The sequence below is a fragment of the Anomaloglossus baeobatrachus genome, chromosome 3 (assembly GCF_048569485.1).
Source record: "Anomaloglossus baeobatrachus isolate aAnoBae1 chromosome 3, aAnoBae1.hap1, whole genome shotgun sequence".
NCBI lineage: Eukaryota > Metazoa > Chordata > Amphibia > Anura > Aromobatidae > Anomaloglossus > Anomaloglossus baeobatrachus.
Window position 1 is genome coordinate 18,601,388 of NC_134355.1, and position 22,531 is coordinate 18,623,918.

Here is a 22,531-nt window from a genome sequence, read left to right on the forward strand (position 1 = left end):
GTGTATACCGCTCTGCGGCGCCGCTCTGCGTACAGCGTCATTATACCATCACTTATGCTGTTGTTTGGATGTATATATGGAGATAGATATTAGTGCATATATGCTTTCTTTCTTTTTGCTGTGGAGGCACACCCCGCCAGATAGCAGGCGCACCCCTCCCAGTAGGAGGCACACCCCGCCACATAGCAGGCGCACCCCTCCCAGTAGGAGGCACACCCCGCCACATAGCAGGCGCACCCCGCCACATAGGAGGCACACCCCGCCACATAGGAGGCGCACCCCGCCACATAGGAGGCGCACCCCGCCACATAGGAGGCGCACCCCGCCACATAGGAGGCGCACCCCGCCACGTAGGAGGCACACCCCGCCACGTAGGAGGCGCACCCCGCCACATAGCAGGCGCACCCCGCCACATAGGAGGCGCACCCCGCCACATAGGAGGCGCACCCCGCCACGTAGGAGGCGAAGCCCGCCACATAGGAGACACAACTCGCCTTTTAGGAGGCGCTCCCCTGCCCCTGTAGAAGGCGTTCCCCTGCCCCTGTAGAAAGGCGCTCCCCTGCCCCTGTAGGAGGTTTTCCCCTGCCCCTGTAGGAGGTGTTCCCCTGCCCCTGTAGGAGGTGTTCCCCTGCCCCTGTAGGAGGCGCCCCCCTGCACCTGTAGGATCCGTTCCCCTGCCCGGTAGGAGGCGCTCCCCTGCCCCTGTAGGATTCGCTCCCCTGCCCCTGTAGGATTCGCTCCCCTGCCCCTGTAGGATTCGCTCCCCTGCCCCTGTAGGAGGCGCTCCCCTGCCCCTGTAGGAGGTGCTCCCCTGCCCCGTAGGATTCTCTCCCCTGCCCCTGTAGGAGGCGTTCCCCTGCCCCTGTAGGAGGTTTTCCTCTGCCCCTGTAGGAGGCGCTCCCCTGCCCCTGTAGGAGGTGCTCCCCTGCCCCGTAGGATTCTCTCCCCTGCCCCTGTAGGAGGCGTTCCCCTGCACCCTGTAGGAGGCGTTCCCCTGCCCCTGTACGTGACGCTCCCCTGCCCCTGTAGGAGGTGCTCCCCTACCCCTGTAGGAGGCGCTCCCCTGCCCCTGTAGAAGGCGTTCCCCTGCCCCTGTAGGAGGCGCTCCCCTGCCCCTGTAGGAGGCGCTCCCCTGCCCCTGTAGGAGGCGCTCCCCTGCCCCTGTAGGAGGCACACCCCTGCCCTGTAGGAGGCGCTCCCCTGCCCCTGTAGGAGGCGCTCCCCTGCCCCTGTAGGAGGTTCACCTGCCCCTGTAGGAGGTGCACCTGCCCTGGGGCACAGTTTGGAGAGGATGTCGGAGCAAGTATATCTCGCTTTACTGCAAATGCGCTAAATACAACTGAGGCTGAGTTGTAAAGGGTTAGGACTACATGACTTTGAAGTAGTCCGGTGGGCGGTCCCAGTCTCCTCTGGAGTCATGTCATCCTGGATTTTCACTGTAAATCTTGTGACTTTGCAGATTAGCAGATTAGTCTGGACCAGTCCATCTCGCTTTACTGCACATACACGAGGCAATGCTGGAGCTGAATATTATTACCGAGATTGTATGACTCTATAGTAGTCACGTGGGCGGTCCCGGTCTCCTTTGGAGTCATCCTGGAGTAGAATTCCATCTGTATTGGCATCAGATATATTTGCAGTGCAGGAGTACATGCACACGATGCCACTGGAGCCACATTGTAATGGTAGCACTACAGGAGACTGGCTCCTCCCTCTTGACTCCTTACAAGTCACATGTTCTACTTTTGAATTTATTTTCCATGGTTGCCCCCCCCCCCCCCCCCAGAGATCAGCCCCTGTACACAGCCGTCACCATCCTGTATACGACTGTGGTGGGGGTTTGATGACCGCTTTCCTATATAACGATGCTGGTTCGGCGGCCGTGTGACCATCTCCATTTTTATCTTTTCAGGACGCCAATGAGGACCCCGGAGAAGACGTCGCTCTGCTCTCGGTCAGCTTTGAAGACGCAGAAGCTACGCAGGTGTTCCCAAAACTCTTCCTGTCCCCCCGAGTTGAGCAGTAAGTGTGACAGTTAAAGGGATTGTCCAGAACTAAAAAAACATGGCCGCCAGTGGCTTGTGTCGACCATTGCAGCTCCGCTCCAGCGATGTGGAAGATGAGCTGCAATGCCACAACCCACCTGTAGTCAGAGGAGGCGCTGTTTTTGGAAGCAGCCATGTTTTTTAAGGCAGGAAACCCCATTTTTATATTTTACTTTCCTATTTCTGTCTTGTATCTGCTTTGATGTATGATTTATTATCTGGGGATGACTTTCCCTTTAAGAGTGGGTTTAACAGAGGAGGGATTAGTATATCCTTTGAGTGTTTATTGCCGTAACTACAACTCTTCCCCCTATTCTGTACTTATGAATTCCTGCGCAGTTTCTGCCTATACACAGCAGATAATTCTAGACAGTCAGAGCTGCAGTGTAAAGCATGGGGGAGGGTTGAACCCGCAGCCTCGGCTTTAGATGAGACAATAGGTAGATTTCATAGTAATTCTGTGCTCTAGATGCAGTGCAGGTAGGGTGGAGTCACAAATGATAGCTGTATCCAAATGGAGCTTAGCTGCAGTGTAAAGCATGGTGGATGGACGGAGCAGCAGCCTGAGCTTCTGATGGATTTCACACGATATCAAACTCCAACGATGGATGCAGCCAAGTTGGACTCTCTGATCACAGCAGCAGTGTAAAGCATGGAGGATGGAGAAGGAAGCAGCCTGTGCTTTTGACTCTTCAGACCTCCTTAGACCCCAATATACAGTGGTGCTAAACCGGAGGTCACCCCAATCATAGCAGTGCCCCAGGGGGCCAAAGTCTGGAAACGGGCGCAAGTCTGGTGTTTAAGACCTCAACTAGTCAAAGTAAGATGAGCTGCAGTTTAAAGCATAGCGAAACCTAGAGCAGCTTAGACTCCAATAAGCAGCGCAGCTAAGCTGGAGTCACAGATTATAGCAGTCCCGAAGCTGCGGTGTAAAGCATGGTGGACAGAAAGAGCAGCAGTGTCAGCCTCTAATGAGTACATCAGACTCCAGAAGACGTGTGAGGTTAGCCGACGTCACACATTATGTCTGTTTCCAAATGGAATGTTGCGGCAGTGTAAAGCATGGAGGCGGACAAAGCAGCAGACTGAGAGCTCCAGTACATATAATGCCTTAACACACCTCTATCAGCAGGGTCAGCTGACAGGTCATTGTGGTGGGGGGCATGAGCTGCTCTCTCCTCTGAAAACATGTCTGAATGTCAGGGGACTGGGCGAAGTAATGTGTACGACAGGAGGAGGACCTCAGACTCCCGCAGACCCCGGTAAGCCGTGTAGCGAGGCTGGAGTCACCCATCATAGCAGTATACTGAGGGAACATAGCTGCAGTGTAAAGCATGGTGGATGGAGAGACTTTCTGTTGAGCAGGAGCACTGAGGCTGGAGTGACACATCATAGCAGTATCCTGAGGGAACACAGCTGCAGTGTAAAGCATGGTGGATAGAGAGACTTTCTGATGGGCAGGAGCACTGAGGCTGGAGTGACACATCATAGCAGTATCCTGAGGGAACATAGCTGCAGTGTAAAGCATGGTGGATAGAGAGACTTTCTGATGGGCAGGAGCACTGAGGCTGGAGTGACACATCATAGCAGTATCCTGAGGGAACATAGCTGCAGTGTAAAGCATGGTGGATAGAGAGACTTTCTGATGGGCAGGAGCACTCAGGCTGGAGTGACACATCATAGCAGTATCCTGAGGGAACATAGCTGCAGTGTAAAGCATGGTGGATAGAGAGACTTTCTGATGGGCAGGAGCACTCAGGCTGGAGTGACACATCATAGCAGTATCCTGAGGGAACACAGCTGCAGTGTAAAGCATGGTGGATAGAGAGACTTTCTGATGGGCAGGAGCACTCAGGCTGGAGTGACACATCATAGCAGTATAGAAAGGGAACACAGCTGCAGTGTAAAGCATGGTGGATAGAGAGACTTTCTGATGGGCAGGAGCACTGAGGCTGGAGTGACACATCATAGCAGTATCCTGAGGGAACACAGCTGCATTGTAAAGCATGGTGGATAGAGAGACTTTCTGATGGGCAGGAGCACTGAGGCTGGAGTGACACATCATAGCAGTATCCTGAGGGAACATAGCTGCAGTGTAAAGCATGGTGTATAGAGAGACTTTCTGTTGAGCAGGAGCACTGAGGCTGGAGTGACACATCATAGCAGTATCCTGAGGGAACATAGCTGCAGTGTAAAGCATGGTGGATAGAGAGACTTTCTGATGGGCAGGAGCACTCAGGCTGGAGTGACACATCATAGCAGTATCCTGAGGGAACATAGCTGCAGTGTAAAGCATGGTGGATAGAGAGACTTTCTGATGGGCAGGAGCACTCAGGCTGGAGTGACACATCATAGCAGTATCCTGAGGGAACACAGCTGCAGTGTAAAGCATGGTGGATAGAGAGACTTTCTGATGGGCAGGAGCACTCAGGCTGGAGTGACACATCATAGCAGTATAGAAAGGGAACACAGCTGCAGTGTAAAGCATGGTGGATAGAGAGACTTTCTGATGGGCAGGAGCACTGAGGCTGGAGTGACACATCATAGCAGTATCCTGAGGGAACACAGCTGCATTGTAAAGCATGGTGGATAGAGAGACTTTCTGATGGGCAGGAGCACTGAGGCTGGAGTGACACATCATAGCAGTATCCTGAGGGAACATAGCTGCAGTGTAAAGCATGGTGTATAGAGAGACTTTCTGTTGAGCAGGAGCACTGAGGCTGGAGTGACACATCATAGCAGTATCCTGAGGGAACATAGCTGCAGTGTAAAGCATGGTGGATAGAGAGACTTTCTGATGGGCAGGAGCACTGAGGCTGGAGTGACACATCATAGCAGTATCCTGAGGGAACACAGCTGCAGTGTAAAGCATGGTGGATGGAGAGACTTTCTGATGGGCAGGAGCACTGAGGCTGGAGTGACACATCATAGCAGTATCCTGAGGGAACACAGCTGCAGTGTAAAGCATGGTGGATAGAGAGACTTTCTGATGGGCAGGAGCACTGAGGCTGGAGTGACACATCATAGCAGTATCCTGAGGGAACATAGCTGCAGTGTAAAGCATGGTGGATAGAGAGACTTTCTGATGGGCAGGAGCACTCAGGCTGGAGTGACACATCATAGCAGTATCCTGAGGGAACATAGCTGCAGTGTAAAGCATGGTGGATAGAGAGACTTTCTGATGGGCAGGAGCACTGAGGCTGGAGTGACACATCATAGCAGTATCCTGAGGGAACACAGCTGCAGTGTAAAGCATGGTGGATAGAGAGACTTTCTGATGGGCAGGAGCACTCAGGCTGGAGTGACACATCATAGCAGTATAGAAAGGGAACATAGCTGCAGTGTAAAGCATGGTGAATAGAGAGACTTTCTGTTGAGCAGGAGCACTGAGGCTGGAGTGACACATCATAGCAGTATCCTGAGGGAACATAGCTGCAGTGTAAAGCATGGTGGATAGAGAGACTTTCTGATGGGCAGGAGCACTCAGGCTGGAGTGACACATCATAGCAGTATAGAAAGGGAACATAGCTGCAGTGTAAAGCATGGTGGATAGAGAGACTTTCTGTTGAGCAGGAGCACTGAGGCTGGAGTGACACATCATAGCAGTATCCTGAGGGAACATAGCTGCAGTGTAAAGCATGGTGGATAGAGAGACTTTCTGATGGGCAGGAGCACTGAGGCTGGAGTGACACATCATAGCAGTATCCTGAGGGAACACAGCTGCAGTGTAAAGCATGGTGGATGGAGAGACTTTCTGATGGGCAGGAGCACTGAGGCTGGAGTCACCCATCATAGCAGTATCCTGAGGGAACACAGCTGCAGTGTAAAGCATGGTGGATGGAGAGACTTTCTGTTGAGCAGGAGCACTCAGGCTGGAGTGACACATCATAGCAGTATCCTGAGGGAACATAGCTGCAGTGTAAAGCATGGTGGATAGAGAGACTTTCTGATGGGCAGGAGCACTGAGGCTGGAGTGACACATCATAGCAGTATCCTGAGGGAACACAGCTGCAGTGTAAAGCATGGTGGATGGAGAGACTTTCTGATGGGCAGGAGCACTGAGGCTGGAGTGACACATCATAGCAGTATCCTGAGGGAACACAGCTGCAGTGTAAAGCATGGTGGATGGAGAGACTTTCTGTTGAGCAGGAGCACTCAGGCTGGAGTGACACATCATAGCAGTATCCTGAGGGAACATAGCTGCAGTGTAAAGCATGGTGGATGGAGAGACTTTCTGTTGAGCAGGAGCACTCAGGCTGGAGTGACACATCATAGCAGTATCCTGAGGGAACATAGCTGCAGTGTAAAGCATGGTGGATGGAGAGACTTTCTGATGGGCAGGAGCACTGAGGCTGGAGTCACCCATCATAGCAGTATCCTGAGGGAACATAGCTGCAGTGTAAAGCATGGTGGATGGAGAGACTTTCTGATGGGCAGGAGCACTGAGGCTGGAGTGACACATCATAGCAGTATCCTGAGGGAACATAGCTGCAGTGTAAAGCATGGTGGATGGAGAGACTTTCTGATGGGCAGGAGCACTGAGGCTGGAGTCACCCATCATAGCAGTATCCTGAGGGAACATAGCTGCAGTGTAAAGCATGGTGGATGGAGAGACTTTCTGATGGGCAGGAGCACTGAGGCTGGAGTGACACATCATAGCAGTATCCTGAGGGAACATAGCTGCAGTGTAAAGCATGGTGGATGGAGAGACTTTCTGATGGGCAGGAGCACTCAGGCTGGAGTGACACATCATAGCAGTATCCTGAGGGAACATAGCTGCAGTGTAAAGCATGGTGGATGGAGAGACTTTCTGATGAGCAGGAGCACTCAGGCTGGAGTGACACATCATAGCAGTATCCTGAGGGAACACAGCTGCAGTGTAAAGCATGGTGGATGGAGAGACTTTCTGATGGGCAGGAGCACTGAGGCTGGAGTGACACATCATAGCAGTATCCTGAGGGAACATAGCTGCAGTGTAAAGCATGGTGGATAGAGAGACTTTCTGATGGGCAGGAGCACTGAGGCTGGAGTGACACATCATAGCAGTATCCTGAGGGAACACAGCTGCAGTGTAAAGCATGGTGGATGGAGAGACTTTCTGATGGGCAGGAGCACTGAGGCTGGAGTGACACATCATAGCAGTATCCTGAGGGAACATAGCTGCAGTGTAAAGCATGGTGGATGGAGAGACTTTCTGATGGGCAGGAGCACTGAGGCTGGAGTGACACATCATAGCAGTATCCTGAGGGAACACAGCTGCAGTGTAAAGCATGGTGTATAGAGAGACTTTCTGATGGGCAGGAGCACTGAGGCTGGAGTGACACATCATAGCAGTATCCTGAGGGAACACAGCTGCAGTGTAAAGCATGGTGGACGGCACTGAGGCTGGAGTGGAGACCCCGGTCCTCCTGTTTCTGGCTCGGACCCCAGTAGGTGACTTGCCTCGGTGGTCCTCCAGGGCCCGTGATTTGCCGTTGTTCGGTGACTCGGGCGTTCTCAGGAACATCCAGGGGTTTTATGGTGGCTGCAATAAATCCTGCTCCAACCGCAGAGCACAAAGGCTGCTCTTGTGTAATGCTCCCGTCCACCTCGTCTTCACAACCTGGGGTTAGATTTTCGGGAAAATGAGCCGAGTTACTCCCTGGCACCCATTAACCATGCGTGTGCCGGGTTCCTGTGACCTCCAAGGTCTGCGGCGGGGGTCTCTAACCACCTCCCAGCAGAGGGTCTGTTACAATTGTATCCAGCCTGGACAATCCCTTGTCAGAAACATACGTCCACTACTCTGATAGTTTGCTACAGTGTTTCAGCGCAGGAGACATTTATCAGCCTATTGATTTGCAATGGCACAAGCTGAGGGTCTGTTACATTTGCATCCAGTGTGGACAATCCTCTGTGTGTCACACACATCCGGCATCCTGACACTGTGCTGCGGCAGACCGGAGATTTCCGGGGGGCTCTCGCCGTGCTGGACCCCCTGATCCATTCACCTCCTTCTATTTGTAATCAATTTCCAGATACAAATATCCTGCACCGATACATTGTAACGAACCATATCAGGAGACTGAGGATTGTTCAGACTGGATGAGATTGTAACAGACCCTCAGCAGTGAGAGGTTGACGTCGGCTCCTGGGTGTCAGTGTGAAGCTCCTGACAGCAAGCAGAGGTCTCGCAATGGTTGTGCCATGTTCCTGTTCTCCTGGGCTGTCGCTGGCAGCTCCGCGCCCGCCCGTTGGCAGGCAGGCATCGGTGGGTTGCATCAATGTCAGGAGTCTGCTGCTTTACTAGGGACCGGTGACGTCAGCGAGCTGAGCGGGGGAGGCGGCCGAGCGGGGGAACAGCACGGGCCTTGGCAATAAAGAGAAATTCAGCAAAAGGAAAGAACAGAACAGAGTTCATCCATGGGGAGGATCTGACACTGAGCGCTCTGCTGCGGCCCCGTCCACCCCCATAGGGCCCGTCCTCAATACTCGCCTTCATGACACAAATCCCCTCTACTGCAGCCTTTAAGGGGAAAGACCATAAACTATATTGATCACAGGATTTTTATCAGAGGCCCTGTATAAGCCACGGGGGAGGGGGGGGGCTCCGCTTCTTCACTTCTCAGCCCCTTTAAATTTTATCTCTTTATGCCATGAGGCGACTCAGAGGTCACGTGTCCTTGCGTGACCTGGAGCAGTGAGCATGTCTGTAACATCTGCACTGGATACAGATAAGATGGAGAGAAATACAAGGTCAGACTCATCTCCTGAAATACTCTGTGCTGCTGGGATCCTGCTCCTTACAGTAGGTGATTACTCACATAATCAGCACACTCCTCTCCTGAAATACTCTGTGCTGCTGGGATCCTGCTCCTTACAGTAGATGATTACTCACATAATCAGCACACTCCTCTCCTGAAGTACTCTGTGCTGCTGGGATCCTGCTCCTTACAGCAGGTGATTACTTACATAATCAGCACACTCCTCTCCTGAAATACTCTGTGCTGCTGGGATCCTGCTCCTTACAGTAGATGATTACTCACATAATCAGCACACTGCTCTCCTGAAATACTCTGTGCTGCTGGGAACCTGCTCCTTACAGTAGATGATTACTCACATAATCAGCACACTCCTCTCCTGAAGTACTCTGTGCTGCTGGGATCCTGCACCTTACAGTAGGTGATTACTCACATAATCAGCACACTCCTCTCCTGAAATACTCTGTGCTGCTGGGATCCTGCTCCTTACAGTAGGTGATTACTTACATAATCAGCACACTCCTCTCCTGAAATACTCTGTGCTGCTGGGATCCTGCTCCTTACAGTAGATGATTACTCACATAATCAGCACACTCCTCTCCTGAAATACTCTGTGCTGCTGGGATCCTGCTCCTTACAGTAGGTGATTACTCACATAATCAGCACACTCCTCTCCTGAAATACTCTGTGCTGCTGGGATCCTGCTCCTTACAGTAGATGATTACTCACATAATCAGCACACTCCTCTCCTGAAATACTCTGTGCTGCTGGGATCCTGCTCCTTACAGTAGGTGATTACGCACATAATCAGCACACTCCTCTCCTGAAATACTCTGTGCTGCTGGGATCCTGCACCTTATAGTAGGTGATTACTCACATAATCAGCATACTCCTCTCCTGAAATACTCTGTGCTGCTGGTATCCTGCTCCTTTCAGTAGGTGATTACTCACATAATCCGCACACTCCTCTCCTGAAATACTCTGTGCTGCTGGGATCCTGCTCCTTACAGTAGATGATTACTCACATAAATCGGCACACTCCTCTCCTGAAATACTCTGTGCTGCTGGGATCCTGCTCCTTACAGTAGGTGATTACTCACATAAATCGGCACACTCCTCTCCTGAAATACTCTGTGCTGCTGGGATCCTGCTCCTTACAGTAGGTGATTACTCACATAAATCGGCACACTCCTCTCCTGAAATACTCTGTGCTGCTGGGGTCCTGCTCCTTGCAGTAGATGATTACTCACATAATCAGCACACTCCTCTCCTGAAATACTCTGTGCTGCTGGGATCCTGCTCCTTACAGTAGGTGATTACTCACATAAATCGGCACACTCCTCTCCTGAAATACTCTGTGCTGCTGGGATCCTGCTCCTTACAGTAGGTGATTACTCACATAAATCGGCACACTCCTCTCCTGAAATACTCTGTGCTGCTGGGGTCCTGCTCCTTGCAGTAGATGATTACTCACATAATCAGCACACTCCTCTCCTGAAATACTCTGTGCTGCTGGGATCCTGCTCCTTACAGTAGGTGATTACTCACATAATCAGCATACTCCTCTCCTGAAATACTCTGTGCTGCTGGTATCCTGCTCCTTTCAGTAGGTGATTACTCACATAATCCGTACATTCCTCTCCTGAAAAACTCTGTGCTGCTGGGATCCTTAACCTACTGTAAGGAGATTACTCACATAATCCGCACACTCCTCTCCTGACATACTCTGTGCTGCTGGGATCCTTCTGCTTACAGTAGGTTATTACTCACATAATCAGCACACTCCTCTCCTGAAATACTCTGTGCTGCAGTGTGTTTCTGCTCCATCCACAGTGTGGTGTTATCCTTGCTCAGTGTTGGTCACTGGATGGTCGGCCGCTGTGGTCAGTAGGTGGCACAGTGGTTGTTGCGGGCTCCCGGGTACACGTACAGTAACCAGTCAGCCTATTAGTCCTGTGCCAGCGTATTACAGAGGAAGCCTGGCGTCAGCCAACCACGGCCCCGTCTACAGGAGAAGGGACCTTCACTTACAGGGAAGAAGCGTCATGTAACTGATTGTAGGGTGGGAGCAGAAGTGAGGGATAAAGCATTCCAGACTGTAGGTGCAGCACAGGAGAAGACTTTGAGGGTTAGATAATCTATATCCGATACACTTACACCAATCAGCTGTTTGTGTACGGAGCACAGCTCCATACACCGTGTAGTGGCTGTTCTCAGTACTGCAGTCAGCTCCATACACCGTGTAGTGGCCGTTCTCAGTACTGCAGTCACCTCCATACACCGTGTAGTGGCCGCTCTCAGTACTGCAGTCAGCTCCATACACCGTGTAGTGGCCGTTCTCAATACTGCAGTCAGCTCCATACACCGTGTAGTGGCCGTTCTCAATACTGCAGTCACCTCCATACACCATGTAGTGGCCGTTCTCAGTACTGCAGCTCAGCTCCATACACCGTGTAGTGGCCGCTCTCAGTACCGCAGTCAGCTCCATACACCGTGTAGTGGCCGTTCTCAGTACTGCAGTCAGCTCCATACACCGTGTAGTGGCCGTTCTCAGTACTGCAGTCAGCTCCATACACCGTGTAGTGGCCGTTCTCAGTACTGCAGTCAGCTCCATACACTGTGTAGTGGCCGCTCTCAGTACCGCAGTCAGCTCCATACACAGTGTAGTGGTCGTTCTCAGTACTGCAGTCAGCTCCATACACCGTGTAGTGGCCGTTCTCAGTACTGCAGCTCAGCTCCATACACTGTGTAGTGGCCGCTCTCAGTACTGCAGTCATCTCCATACACCGTGTAGTGGTCGTTCTCAGTACCGCAGTCAGCTCCATACACCGTGTAGTGGTCGTTCTCAGTACCGCAGTCAGCTTTGTACACCGTGTAGTGGTCGTTCTCAGTACTGCAGTCATCTCCATACACCGTGTAGTGGTCGTTCTCAGTACCGCAGTCAGCTCCATACACCGTGTAGTGGTCGTTCTCAGTACTGCAGTCAGCTCCATACACCGTGTAGTGGTCGTTCTCAGTACCGCAGTCAGCTGCATACACCGTGTAGTGGTCGTTCTCAGTACTGCAGTCAGCTCCATACACCGTGTAGTGGCCGTTCTCAGTACTGCAGCTCAGCTCCATACACCGTGTAGTGGCCGCTCTCAGTACTGCAGTCAGCTCCATACACCGTGTAGTGGTCGTTCTCAGTACTGCAGTCAGCTCCATACACCGTGTAGTGGTCGTTCTCAGTACCGCAGTCAGCTCCATACACCGTGTAGTGGTCGTTCTCAGTACTGCAGTCAGCTCCATACACCGTGTAGTGGCCGTTCTCAGTACTGCAGCTCAGCTCTATACACCGTGTAGTGGCCGCTCTCAGTACTGCAGTCAGCTCCATACACCGTGTAGTGGCCGTTCTCAGTACTGCAGTCAGCTCCATACACAGTGTAGTGGTCGTTCTCAGTACTGCAGTCAGCTCCATACACCGTGTAGTGGCTGTTCTCAGTACTGCAGCTCAGCTCCATACACCGTGTAGTGGCCGCTCTCAGTACTGCAGCTCAACTCCATACACCGTGTAGTGGCCGTTCTCAGTACTGCAGCTCAGCTCCATACACCGTGTAGTGGCCGTTCTCAGTACTGCAGTCAGCTCCATACACCGTGTAGTGGCCGTTCTCAGTACTGCAGTCAGCTGCATACACCGTGTAGTGGCCGTTCTCAGTACTGCAGTCAGCTCCATACACCGTGTAGTGGTCGTTCTCAGTACTGCAGCTCAGCTCCATACACCGTGTAGTGGCCGCTCTCAGTACTGCAGTCAGCTCCATACACCGTGTAGTGGTCGTTCTCAGTACTGCAGCTCAGCTCCATACACCGTGTAGTGGCCGCTCTCAGTACTGCAGTCAGCTCCATACACCGTGTAGTGGCCGTTCTCAGTACTGCAGCTCAACTCCATACACCGTGTAGTGGCCGTTCTCAGTACTGCAGTCAGCTCCATACACCGTGTAGTGGCCGCTCTCAGTACTGCAGTCAACTCCATACACCGTGTAGTGGCCGTTCTCAGTACTGCAGTCATCTCCATACACCGTGTAGTGGCCGTTCTCAGTACTGCAGGCAGCTCCATACACCATGTTATAGCCGTTGTCAGTACTGCAGCTCAGCTCCATACACCGTGTAGTGGCCGTTCTCAGTACTGCAGTCAGCTCCATACACCATGTTATAGCCGTTGTCAGTACTGCAGTCAGCTCCATACACCGTGTAGTGGCCGCTCTCAGTACTGCAGTCAGCTCCATACACCGTGTAGTGGCTGTTCTCAGTACTGCAGTCAGCTCCATACACCGTGTAGTGGCCGCTCTCAGTACTGCAGTCAGCTCCATACACCGTGTAGTGGCCGTTCTCAGTACTGCAGTCAGCTCCATACACCGTGTAGTGGCCGTTCTCAGTACTGCAGTCAGCTCCATACACCGTGTAGTGGTTGTTCTCAGTACTGCAGTCAGCTCCATACACCGTGTAGTGGTTGCTCTCAGTACTGCAGTCATCTCCATACACCGTGTAGTGGCCGTTCTCAGTACTGCAGTCAGCTCCATACACCGTGTAGTGGCCGTTCTCAGTACTGCAGTCAGCTCCATACACCGTGTAGTGGCCGTTCTCAGTACTGCAGTCAGCTCCATACACCGTGTAGTGGTTGCTCTCAGTACTGCAGTCATCTCCATACACCGTGTAGTGGCCGCTCTCAGTACTGCAGCTCCTATTGAAGTGAATGGGATCTTAGCTGCAGTACAGAGAATGGCCACTATGCGGTGCACAGCTTCAGCTCTGTACCATGTACTTCCAGTGGCCACAAGTCCTGCAGTCAGCTGATAATGGCGGTCCTGAGTGTTGGACCCCCGCAGATCTGCTGGCCTGTCCTGATCATCAGGGTCTTCATTCTGGACAAGCCCTTTAAGGTCACACATCGTGTCTGAGACTCGTGGGTTCTCCTGGCACCAGCACTTTACGCTTCGCACTTTTATGCTGAGATCAAAGCGAAAAACCACAAGAGCTGCATTCCTTCCATCCCTGGCAAGTAAGAGTAAACAGAAATAATTCAGCGAGACTGATCGCAGCGCCTGGGAGATAATGTAGGGATCTGGCCGCCGCTCCCGCCCTCCTCTTCCTCTTTTACGGGATTTGGGGAGATAACTGTATAATAAATATTGTCACGGTTGAGGGATATCTACAGACGATCACACCAGCATCTGGCGCAGGCCGGGGGGCTGTCAGCGCGGCCTGCGGGGTCCGGGACGTGCCGTGCTCCAGTCTGGGACGCCGTCCAGAAATGGTTTTCACAATGTGGACTCAGCAGTTTTCTTCCCTGTCCTACAAGCTGGGAAACACAAAGCACCACACCTTAAAATGTTCAGCCCCAGAGCTGTACACGCCGGCGGCGGAAAAAGCCGAAACGCTCCCACCCCTCCCCCGTCTGTAATAGAAATGAGGACAGATTCACCCCAAATGTCTGCAGGAGGCTGTGACCCAGCGGCAGGGCCTTTATGGCAGGGATGTCTTAAGAAATATTTGGAATTTGGCAGTTTCTTAATATTTATATGAAACTGTCCTATCAGCGACAACAGAAAACAGTGGAGGAATTGCTGCTGTAATACTCTGTGCTGCTGCTGGATTGCAGGCGTCAGTGTGATCTAGATGTATCTGTGACCAGATTAAAGGGAAACTCCAGGGAAATTCTGAAGATGCCCATAAATATGAGAACATTGTCCAAATCCAATGATTTCCACCGGAGCAGACAATGTAATGTGTCTCGAGTCTCCACTGATAGCAGATGTCAGGGAAACACAGATCAGACATGTCTGATTTCAATATGCTTGATCCTTGTAAGCCAGCGCTAGAAGAGCTTGGAAGAAGTGTTAGGAGCCCGGAGGAAGTGAGAGGAGCCCGGAGGAAGTGAGAGGAGCCCGGAGGAAGTGAGAGGAGCCCGGAGGAAGTGAGAGGAGCCCGGAGGAAGTGAGAGGAGCCCGGAGGAAGTGAGAGGAGCCCGGAGGAAGTGAGAGGAGCCCGGAGGAAGTGAGAGGAGCCCGGACGAAGTGAGAGGAGCCCGGAGGAAGTGAGAGGAGCCTGGAGGAAGTGAGAGGAGCCTGGAGGAAGTCTGAGGAGCCCGGAGGAAGTGAGAGTAGCCCGGAGGAAGTGAGAGGAGCCCGGAAGAAGTGAGAGGAGCCCGGAGGAACTGAGAGGAGCCCGGAGGAACTGAGAGGAGCCTGTTGGAGGAAGTGAGAGGAGCCTGTTGGAGGAAGTGAGAGGAGCCTGCTGGAGGAAGTGAGAGGAGCCTGCTGGAGGAAGTGAGAGGAGCCTGCTGGAGGAAGTGAGAGGAGCCTGCTGGAGGAAGTGAGAGGAGCCTGCTGGAGGAAGTGAGAGGAGCCCGCTGGAGGAAGTGAGAGGAGCCCGCTGGAGGAAGTGAGAGGAGCCCGCTGGAGGAAGTGAGAGGAGCCTGCTGGAGGAAGTGAGAGGAGCCTGCTGGAGGAAGTGAGAGGAGCCTGCTGGAGGAAGTGAGAGGAGCCTGCTGGAGGTAGTGGGAGGAGCCTGCTGGAGGAAGTGAGAGGAGCCTGCTGGAGGAAGTGAGAGGAGCCTGCTGGAGGAAGTGAGAGGAGCCTGCTGGAGGAAGTGAGAGGAGCCTGCTGGAGGAAGTGAGAGGAGCCTGCTGGAGGAAGTGAGAGGAGCCCGTAGGAAGTGAGAGGAGCCCGTAGGAAGTGAGAGGAGCCTGTAGGAAGTGAGAGGAGCCCGTAAGAAGTGGGAGGAGCCCAGATGAAATGGGAGGAGCCCGGATGAAGTCTGAGGAGCCTGGAGGAAGACTGAGGAGCCCGGGGGAAGACTGAGGAGCCTGGAGGAAGACTGAGGAGCCCGGAGGAAGACTGAGGAGCCCGGAGGAAGACTGAGGAGCCCGGAGGAAGACTGAGGAGCCCGGGGGAAGACTGAGGAGCTTGGAGGAAGTCTGAGGAGCCCGAATGAAGTGAGAGGAGCCTGGAGGAAGTCTGAGGAGCCTGGAGGAAGTCTGAGGAGTCCGGAGGAAATCTGAGGAGTCCGGAGGAAATCTGAGGAGTCCGGAGGAAATCTGAGGAGTCCGGAGGAAATCTGAGGAGTCCGGAGGAAGTCGGTGGAGCCCGGAGCAAGTCGGTGGAGCCCGGAGGAAGGCAGGGGAGCCCGCAGAAAGTCAGAAGGGACCAGACCAAGACGGAGGAAGCCAGCGGAGCCCAGAGGGAAACAGAGGAGTGTGTAGGGACAGAGGTCTGGCAGTGGCCTTTTCCCCTCTCCCCATTGAGCACTTGTGCCCCCTCAGCAGAGCTCGGCCTTTATGTATTTGGGGAGATCAGTCATGGGCAGTTCAGGTTTTCACCATTTTTAGGGCTGAATCTGCAGCTTTTTATTGAGTTCACCGGACATTGAGCGGTTCATTCTTGCAGGTTATTTTTTGTTTTATTTTTGCTCTGTATGAGCCAATTCTCGCAGTTTTTCCAGCGCATGTGTTTGGGATGTGTAATACCCGCATCAATGCTGATCAGATCTGGGATTGTGCACTGACCCTTCAGGAAGGAAAGCCGCCAGATTTCATTACCAATCTTTGCCGGCTCCGGTCTTGCCGGCTGCACTTTGGTATATGGGTGATGTCCTCCGCCGGGGATGTCTATGTTAGTAGGGGGCTAGGAGTCCGGAGTACAGAGCAATATGCCTGCTGGCCCCGGCCCTGATCTATGCGCCTGTGACCATAGGACTATCCGTGAAATCCCCGTCCAGCAGAGAATGAGTTAATCAGTACAGTCCCGGATCACTCCCTGGATATTTTCACTGGTGTTTAGTTGCTGGGAAATGAATGCCAGCGAAGCCCCAGACAAAGCATATGCTGTATACACAACTGGTGTCTGCTGGAACCAGCACGGCCCTTTACTGGAAGCAGCGCATTCTCTACTGGTGCATCTGGAACATTCCTGGTCCACCGCTGACCGGCCGCCCCCGAGAGGAGCCTGCCAGACGGATGACACCGGCCCCGTCTCCGGACTGTCTACACTTATATCAGCCTGGCTCTCCAGCTCGTGCTGTACTACTACTCCCAGCATGCCCGCAGGTGTACGTGTGGAGGCCGCAGGTTGCCTCATCCCCTGGAATATACAGCCACAGGATGGAAAGCAGGGGGCGCTCCATTCCTACTAATACACACTGATGGGAGGCAGTCACTACATGTGCCCAGTGATGACGATGTAGAGGTTCTGCAGCAGCTGAGTCCTTAGCTGCACTCTCTGCTACAGAACCACTCCCTCTGCCCTACATATTACGCTGATATATTGCTAGGATTGCAGTACGGCTGATCATGCTCTTCACCATCATCCCTCACTATCCTCCCATACACATGCGCGCTCAATTCAGTGGAGTGTGCATGTGCTCCTCAAGAGAAGGGAATAAACAATTTAAAAACACTTCTGGCTTCACCAGATCTCCCCAAGAGTAACCGGATCTCACAGATTATCAATGTATAAAGGCCCCGTTACACGCTACGATATATCTAACGATAGCGTGTGACTCCTCCGAGCGACTGTGAACGTGCAAAAATACTCACCTTGTCATTCATCATTGACACGTCGCTCATTTTCATAATGTCGTTCCTCCTTCTGCGCGCCGGTTGTTCATTGTTCCCGAGGCAGCACACATCGCTCCGTGTGACACCCCAGGAACGACGAACACCGCTTACCTGCGTCCCGCCGGCAATGCAGAAGGAAGGAGGTGGGTGGGATGTTACGTCCCGCTCATCTCCGCCCCTCCGCTTCTATTGGCCGGCCGCTGTGTGACGCCGAACGTCCCTCCCCCTTCAGGAAGAGGATGTTCGCCGCCCACAGCGAGGTCGTTTGGAAGGTAAGTGCGCGTGACGGGGGTTACCAACTAATTGCCCATGACGTACAAACGACGGGGGCGGGTATGATCGCACGAGAAATTGCAGCGTGTAAAGCAGGCTTAAGGCCGGCGTCACACGGTACGATTTCTCGTGCGATCATACCCGCCCCCGTCGTTTGTACGTCACGGGCAATTAGTTGGTAACCCCCGTCACACGCACTTACCTTCCAAACGACCTCGCTGTGGGCGGCGAACATCCTCTTCCTGAAGGGGGAGGGACGTGCGAAGTCACAGCGACGTCACACAGCGGCCGGCCAATCAAAGCGGAGGGGCGGAGATGAGCGGGACGTAACATCCCGCCCACCCCCTTCCTTCCGCATTGCCGGCGGGACGCAGGTGAGCTGTGTTCATCGTTCCCAGGGTGTCACACGGAGCAATGTGTGCTGCCTCGGGAACAATGAACAACCGGCGCGCAGAAGGAGGAACGACATTATGAAAATGAGCGACGTTTCAACGATGAACGAGAAGGTGAGTATTTCTGCTCATAGCTGTCACTCGCTACAATATCACTAACGACGTGACCCCGCCGACATCTCGTTAGATATATCGTAGCGTGTAAAGCCCGCTTTAGTGGTAGATCTCCCTCACTGCATCGCAGCAATGCTCAGGGGCACGGAGGCTGCCATTGAGCTGAGGAGCCGCCGGCAGCCAGACCCTTTTGTGTTGGCTAGTAGATAATAACTATATCCCTGGTGCCTTGTGGGTAATAACTATATCTCTGGTGTCTTGTGGGTAATAACTATATCCCTAGTGCCTTGTGGGTAATAACGATATCCCTGGTGTCTTGTGGATAAAAACTATATCCGTAGTGTCTTGTGGGTAATAACTATATCCCTGGTGTCTTGTGGGTAATAACTATATCCCTAATGCCTTGTAGGTAATAACTATATCCCTGGTGTCTTGTGGGTAATAACTATATCCCTAGGGCCTTGTGGGTAATAACTATATCCCTAGTGCCTTGTGGGTAATAACTATATCCCTGGTGTCTTCTGGGTAATAACTATATCCCTAGGGCCTTGTGGGTAATAACTATATCCCTAGTGCCTTGTGGGTAATAACTATATCCCTGGTGTCTTCTGGGTAATAACTATATCCCTGGTGCCTTGTGGGTAATAACTATATCCCTGGTGTCTTCTGGGTAATAACTATATCCCTAGTGCCTTGTGGGTAATAACTATATCCCTGGTGTCTTCTGGGTAATAACTATATCCCTAGTGCCTTGTGGGTAATAACTATATCCCTGGTGTCTTCTGGGTAATAACTATATCCCTAGGGCCTTGTGGGTAATAACTATATCCCTAGTGCCTTGCGGGTAATAACTATATCCCTGGTGTCTTGTGGGTAATAACTATATCCCTAGTGCCTTGCGGGTAATAACTATATCCCTGGTGTCTTGTGGGTAATAACTATATCCCTAGTGCCTTGTGAGTAATAACTATATCCCTAGTGCCTTGTGGGTAATAACTATATCCCTGGTGCCTTGTGGGTAATAACTATATCCCTGGTGTCTTGTGGGTAATAATCGAGCATTTCCTGGTGTCTTGTGGGTACAATCTCATTCATTTCTAGCAATCCCCTGGTGTCTAGTGGGTAGTACCTGTGTCCCTGGTGTCTAGTGGGTAGTACCTGTGTCCCTGATGTCTTGTGGGTAGTACCTGTGTCCCTGGTGTCTAGTGGGTAGTACCTGTGTCCCTGGTGTCTAGTGGGTAGTACCCGTGTCCCTGGTGTCTAGTGGGTAGTACCTGTGTCCCTGGTGTCTAGTGGGTAGTACCTGTGTCCCTGGTGTCTAGTGGATAGTACCTGTGTCCCTGGTGTCTAGTGGGTAGTACCCGTGTCCCTGGTGTCTAGTGGGCAGTACCTGTGTCCCTGGTGTCTAGTGGGTAGTACCTGTGTCCCTGGTGTCTAGTGGATAGTACCTGTGTCCCTGGTGTCTAGTGGGTAGTACCAGTGTCCCTGGTGTCTAGTGGCTAGTACCTGTGTCCCTGGTGTCTAGTGGCTAGTACCTGTGTCCCTGGTGTCTAGTGGCTAGTACCTGTGTCCCTGGTGTCTTGTGGGTACTCCTCTAGCATTCTCCTGGTGTCTAGTGGGTAGTACCTGTGTCCCTGGTGTCTAGTGGCTAGTACCTGTGTCCCTGGTGTCTTGTGGGTACTCCTCTAGCATTCTCCTGGTGTCTAGTGGGTAGTACCTGTGTCCCTGGTGTCTAGTGGGTAGTACCTGTGTCCCTGGTGTCTAGTGGGTAGTACCTGTGTCCCTGGTGTCTTGTGGGTACTCCTCTAGCATTCTCCTGGTGTCTAGTGGGTAGTACCCGTGTCCCTGGTGTCTAGTGGGTAGTACCCGTGTCCCTGGTGTCTAGTGGGTAGTACCCGTGTCCCTGGTGTCTAGTGGGTAGTACCCGTGTCCCTGGTGTCTAGTGGGTAGTACCTGTGTCCCTGGTGTCTAGTGGGTAGTACCCGTGTCCCTGGTGGCTAGTGGGTAGTACCAGTGTCCCTGGTGTCTAGTGGGTAGTACCTGTGTCCCTGGTGTCTTGTGGGTACTCCTCTAGCATTCTCCTGGTGTCTAGTGGGTAGTACCCGTGTCCCTGGTGTCTAGTGGGTAGTACCTGTGTCCCTGGTGTCTTGTGGGTAGTACCCGTGTCCCTGGTGTCTAGTGGGTAGTACCCATGTCCCTGGTGTCTAGTGGGTAGTAACCGTGTCCCTGGTGTCTAGTGGGTAGTACCTGTGTCCCTGGTGTCTAGTGGGTAGTACCTGTGTCCCTGGTGTCTAGTGGGTAGTACCTGTGTCCCTGGTGTCTAGTGGGTAGTACCTGTGTCCCTGGTGTCTTGTGGGTAGTACCTGTGTCCCTGGTGTCTAGTGGGTAGTACCCGTGTTTCTGGTGTCTAGTGGGTAGTACCTGTGTCCCTGGTGTCTAGTGGATAGTACCTGTGTCCCTGGTGTCTTGTGGGTACTCCTCTAGCATTCTCCTGGTGTCTAGTGGGTAGTACCCGTGTCCCTAGTGTCTAGTGGGTAGTACCCATGTCCCTGGTGTCTAGTGGGTAGTACCCGTGTCCCTGGTGTCTAGTGGGTAGTACCCGTGTCCCTGGTGTCTAGTGGGTAGTACCCGTGTCCCTGGTGTCTAGTGGGTAGTACCCGTGTCCCTGGTGTCTAGTGGGTAGTATCTGTGTCCCTGGTGTCTTGTGGGTACTCCTCTAGCATTCTCCTGGTGTCTTGTGGGTAGTACCTGTGTCCCTGGTGTCTTGTGGGTAGTACCTGTGTCCCTGGTGTCTAGTGGGTAGTACCCGTGTCCCTGGTGTCTAGTGGGTAGTACCCGTGTCCCTGGTGTCTAGTGGGTAGTACCCGTGTCCCTGGTGTCTAGTGGGTAGTACCCGTGTCCCTGGTGTCTAGTGGGTAGTACCCGTGTCCCTGGTGTCTAGTGGGTAGTACCCGTGTCCCTGGTGTCTAGTGGGTAGTACCCGTGTCCCTGGTGTCTTGTGGGTAGTACCCGTGTCCCTGGTGTCTAGTGGGTAGTACCCGTGTCCCTGGTGTCTTGTGGGTACTCCTCTAGCATTCCCCTGGTGTCTCGGTTTAGTAATGCCGTGGGTCACAGACAATCATGCGTTCTCATTGCCAGTCTTATACACATTGATACCCCAGAAGTCTAGTGGTTTAGTATCATCGTCCCTGGTCTGTAGTGGGATATCGTCCCCCTTGGTGTCTTCTCCTCCTTTCTCACAGGGGGCGCTCTCGCAGCCATTCCCAGTTCTCCTCCCCCAGTATGAGTCCAGCAGAGCTGGGGTTAGTGCAGAGCGCTGGCATTACAAGGTGTTGGCGGATTTTTCCTGGATCTGCGGTAATTCCGTTTTTTGCTGTTGTAGTTTGAATTCTTTCTCATGAGTCAGCAGTAATCTCGCGCCTGTCGGTGATGACTCATGCGTAATAATGAACCAAGCTTATAATAGATGACCGGTTAACCCCTTCATCCACACTCGTCCTGTGCTCATTCCTCCAGAGGCGGCAGACGATGGCGGCTTCTCTACACTGAGGTCTCCGCTCATCAGACTCGGGGATGTGGGGTGGAGTAGTTTAGGGGCCACACAGATTCATTTTCATCACTCGGGATGATTGCAAAATATGTCAGGTCTCCCCTGAAAACAAACTGGGGTTTATCTGCGCCTGAACCCGGCCACTCGCATTGAATTGTCACCTGAGCTTCCACAATTCACTTTGGCCACAGAAAACCTGCAGATTTATGATTGCAGCTCTGGCTGATCTAAACGAGCCGAGTTCCAATGTTTCAAAGTTTCCTCGTTTTCAGCATTTGTAGCTGCTATTACCATTTACTAACGACTGTGTGTTAACGAGCCACTTCATCTTGGGGTCCAGTGTGGCCTTCACCACGGACCTGCACTAGGGTTGGGGCCTTCACCATGGACCTGCACTAGGGTTGGGGCCTTCACCATGGCGTCACACTAGGGTTAGGACCTTCACCACGGCGTCGCACTAGGGTTGGGGCCTTCACCATGGACATGTACTAGGGTTGGGGCCTTCACCATGGACATGCACTAAGGTTGAGGCCTTCACCACGGACCCACACTAGGGTTGGGGCCTTCACCACGGACCCGCACTAGGGTTAGGGCCTTCATCACGGACCTGGACTAGGTTTCACCATGGACTCACACTTGGGCTGGGCCTTCACTATGGACCCGCACTAGGGTTTGGACCTTCACCATGGACCCGGACTAGGTTGGGGCCTTCACCATGGAGTCACACTAAGGTTTCGGCCTTTGCAACAGAGACGCACTAGAGTTGGAGCCTTCACGGAGTCGCAGTAGGGTTGGGGCCTTCACCACGGACCTGCTCTAGGGTTGGG

General features: G+C 52.8%; 1 protein-coding gene across 4 annotated transcripts in view; it reads left to right on the plus strand.

The window, feature by feature from the left end:
- Positions 1-22,531, plus strand: part of BABAM2 (BRISC and BRCA1 A complex member 2) — a 177,084-nt gene that overhangs the window by 97,241 nt on the left and 57,312 nt on the right. For all 4 annotated transcript variants that reach the window (XM_075337923.1, XM_075337925.1, XM_075337926.1 and 1 more), the window contains exon 7: positions 1,913-2,022. In XM_075337923.1, the coding sequence (XP_075194038.1) occupies positions 1,913-2,022 (110 nt within the window). The remainder of the gene's footprint in view (positions 1-1,912; positions 2,023-22,531) is intronic.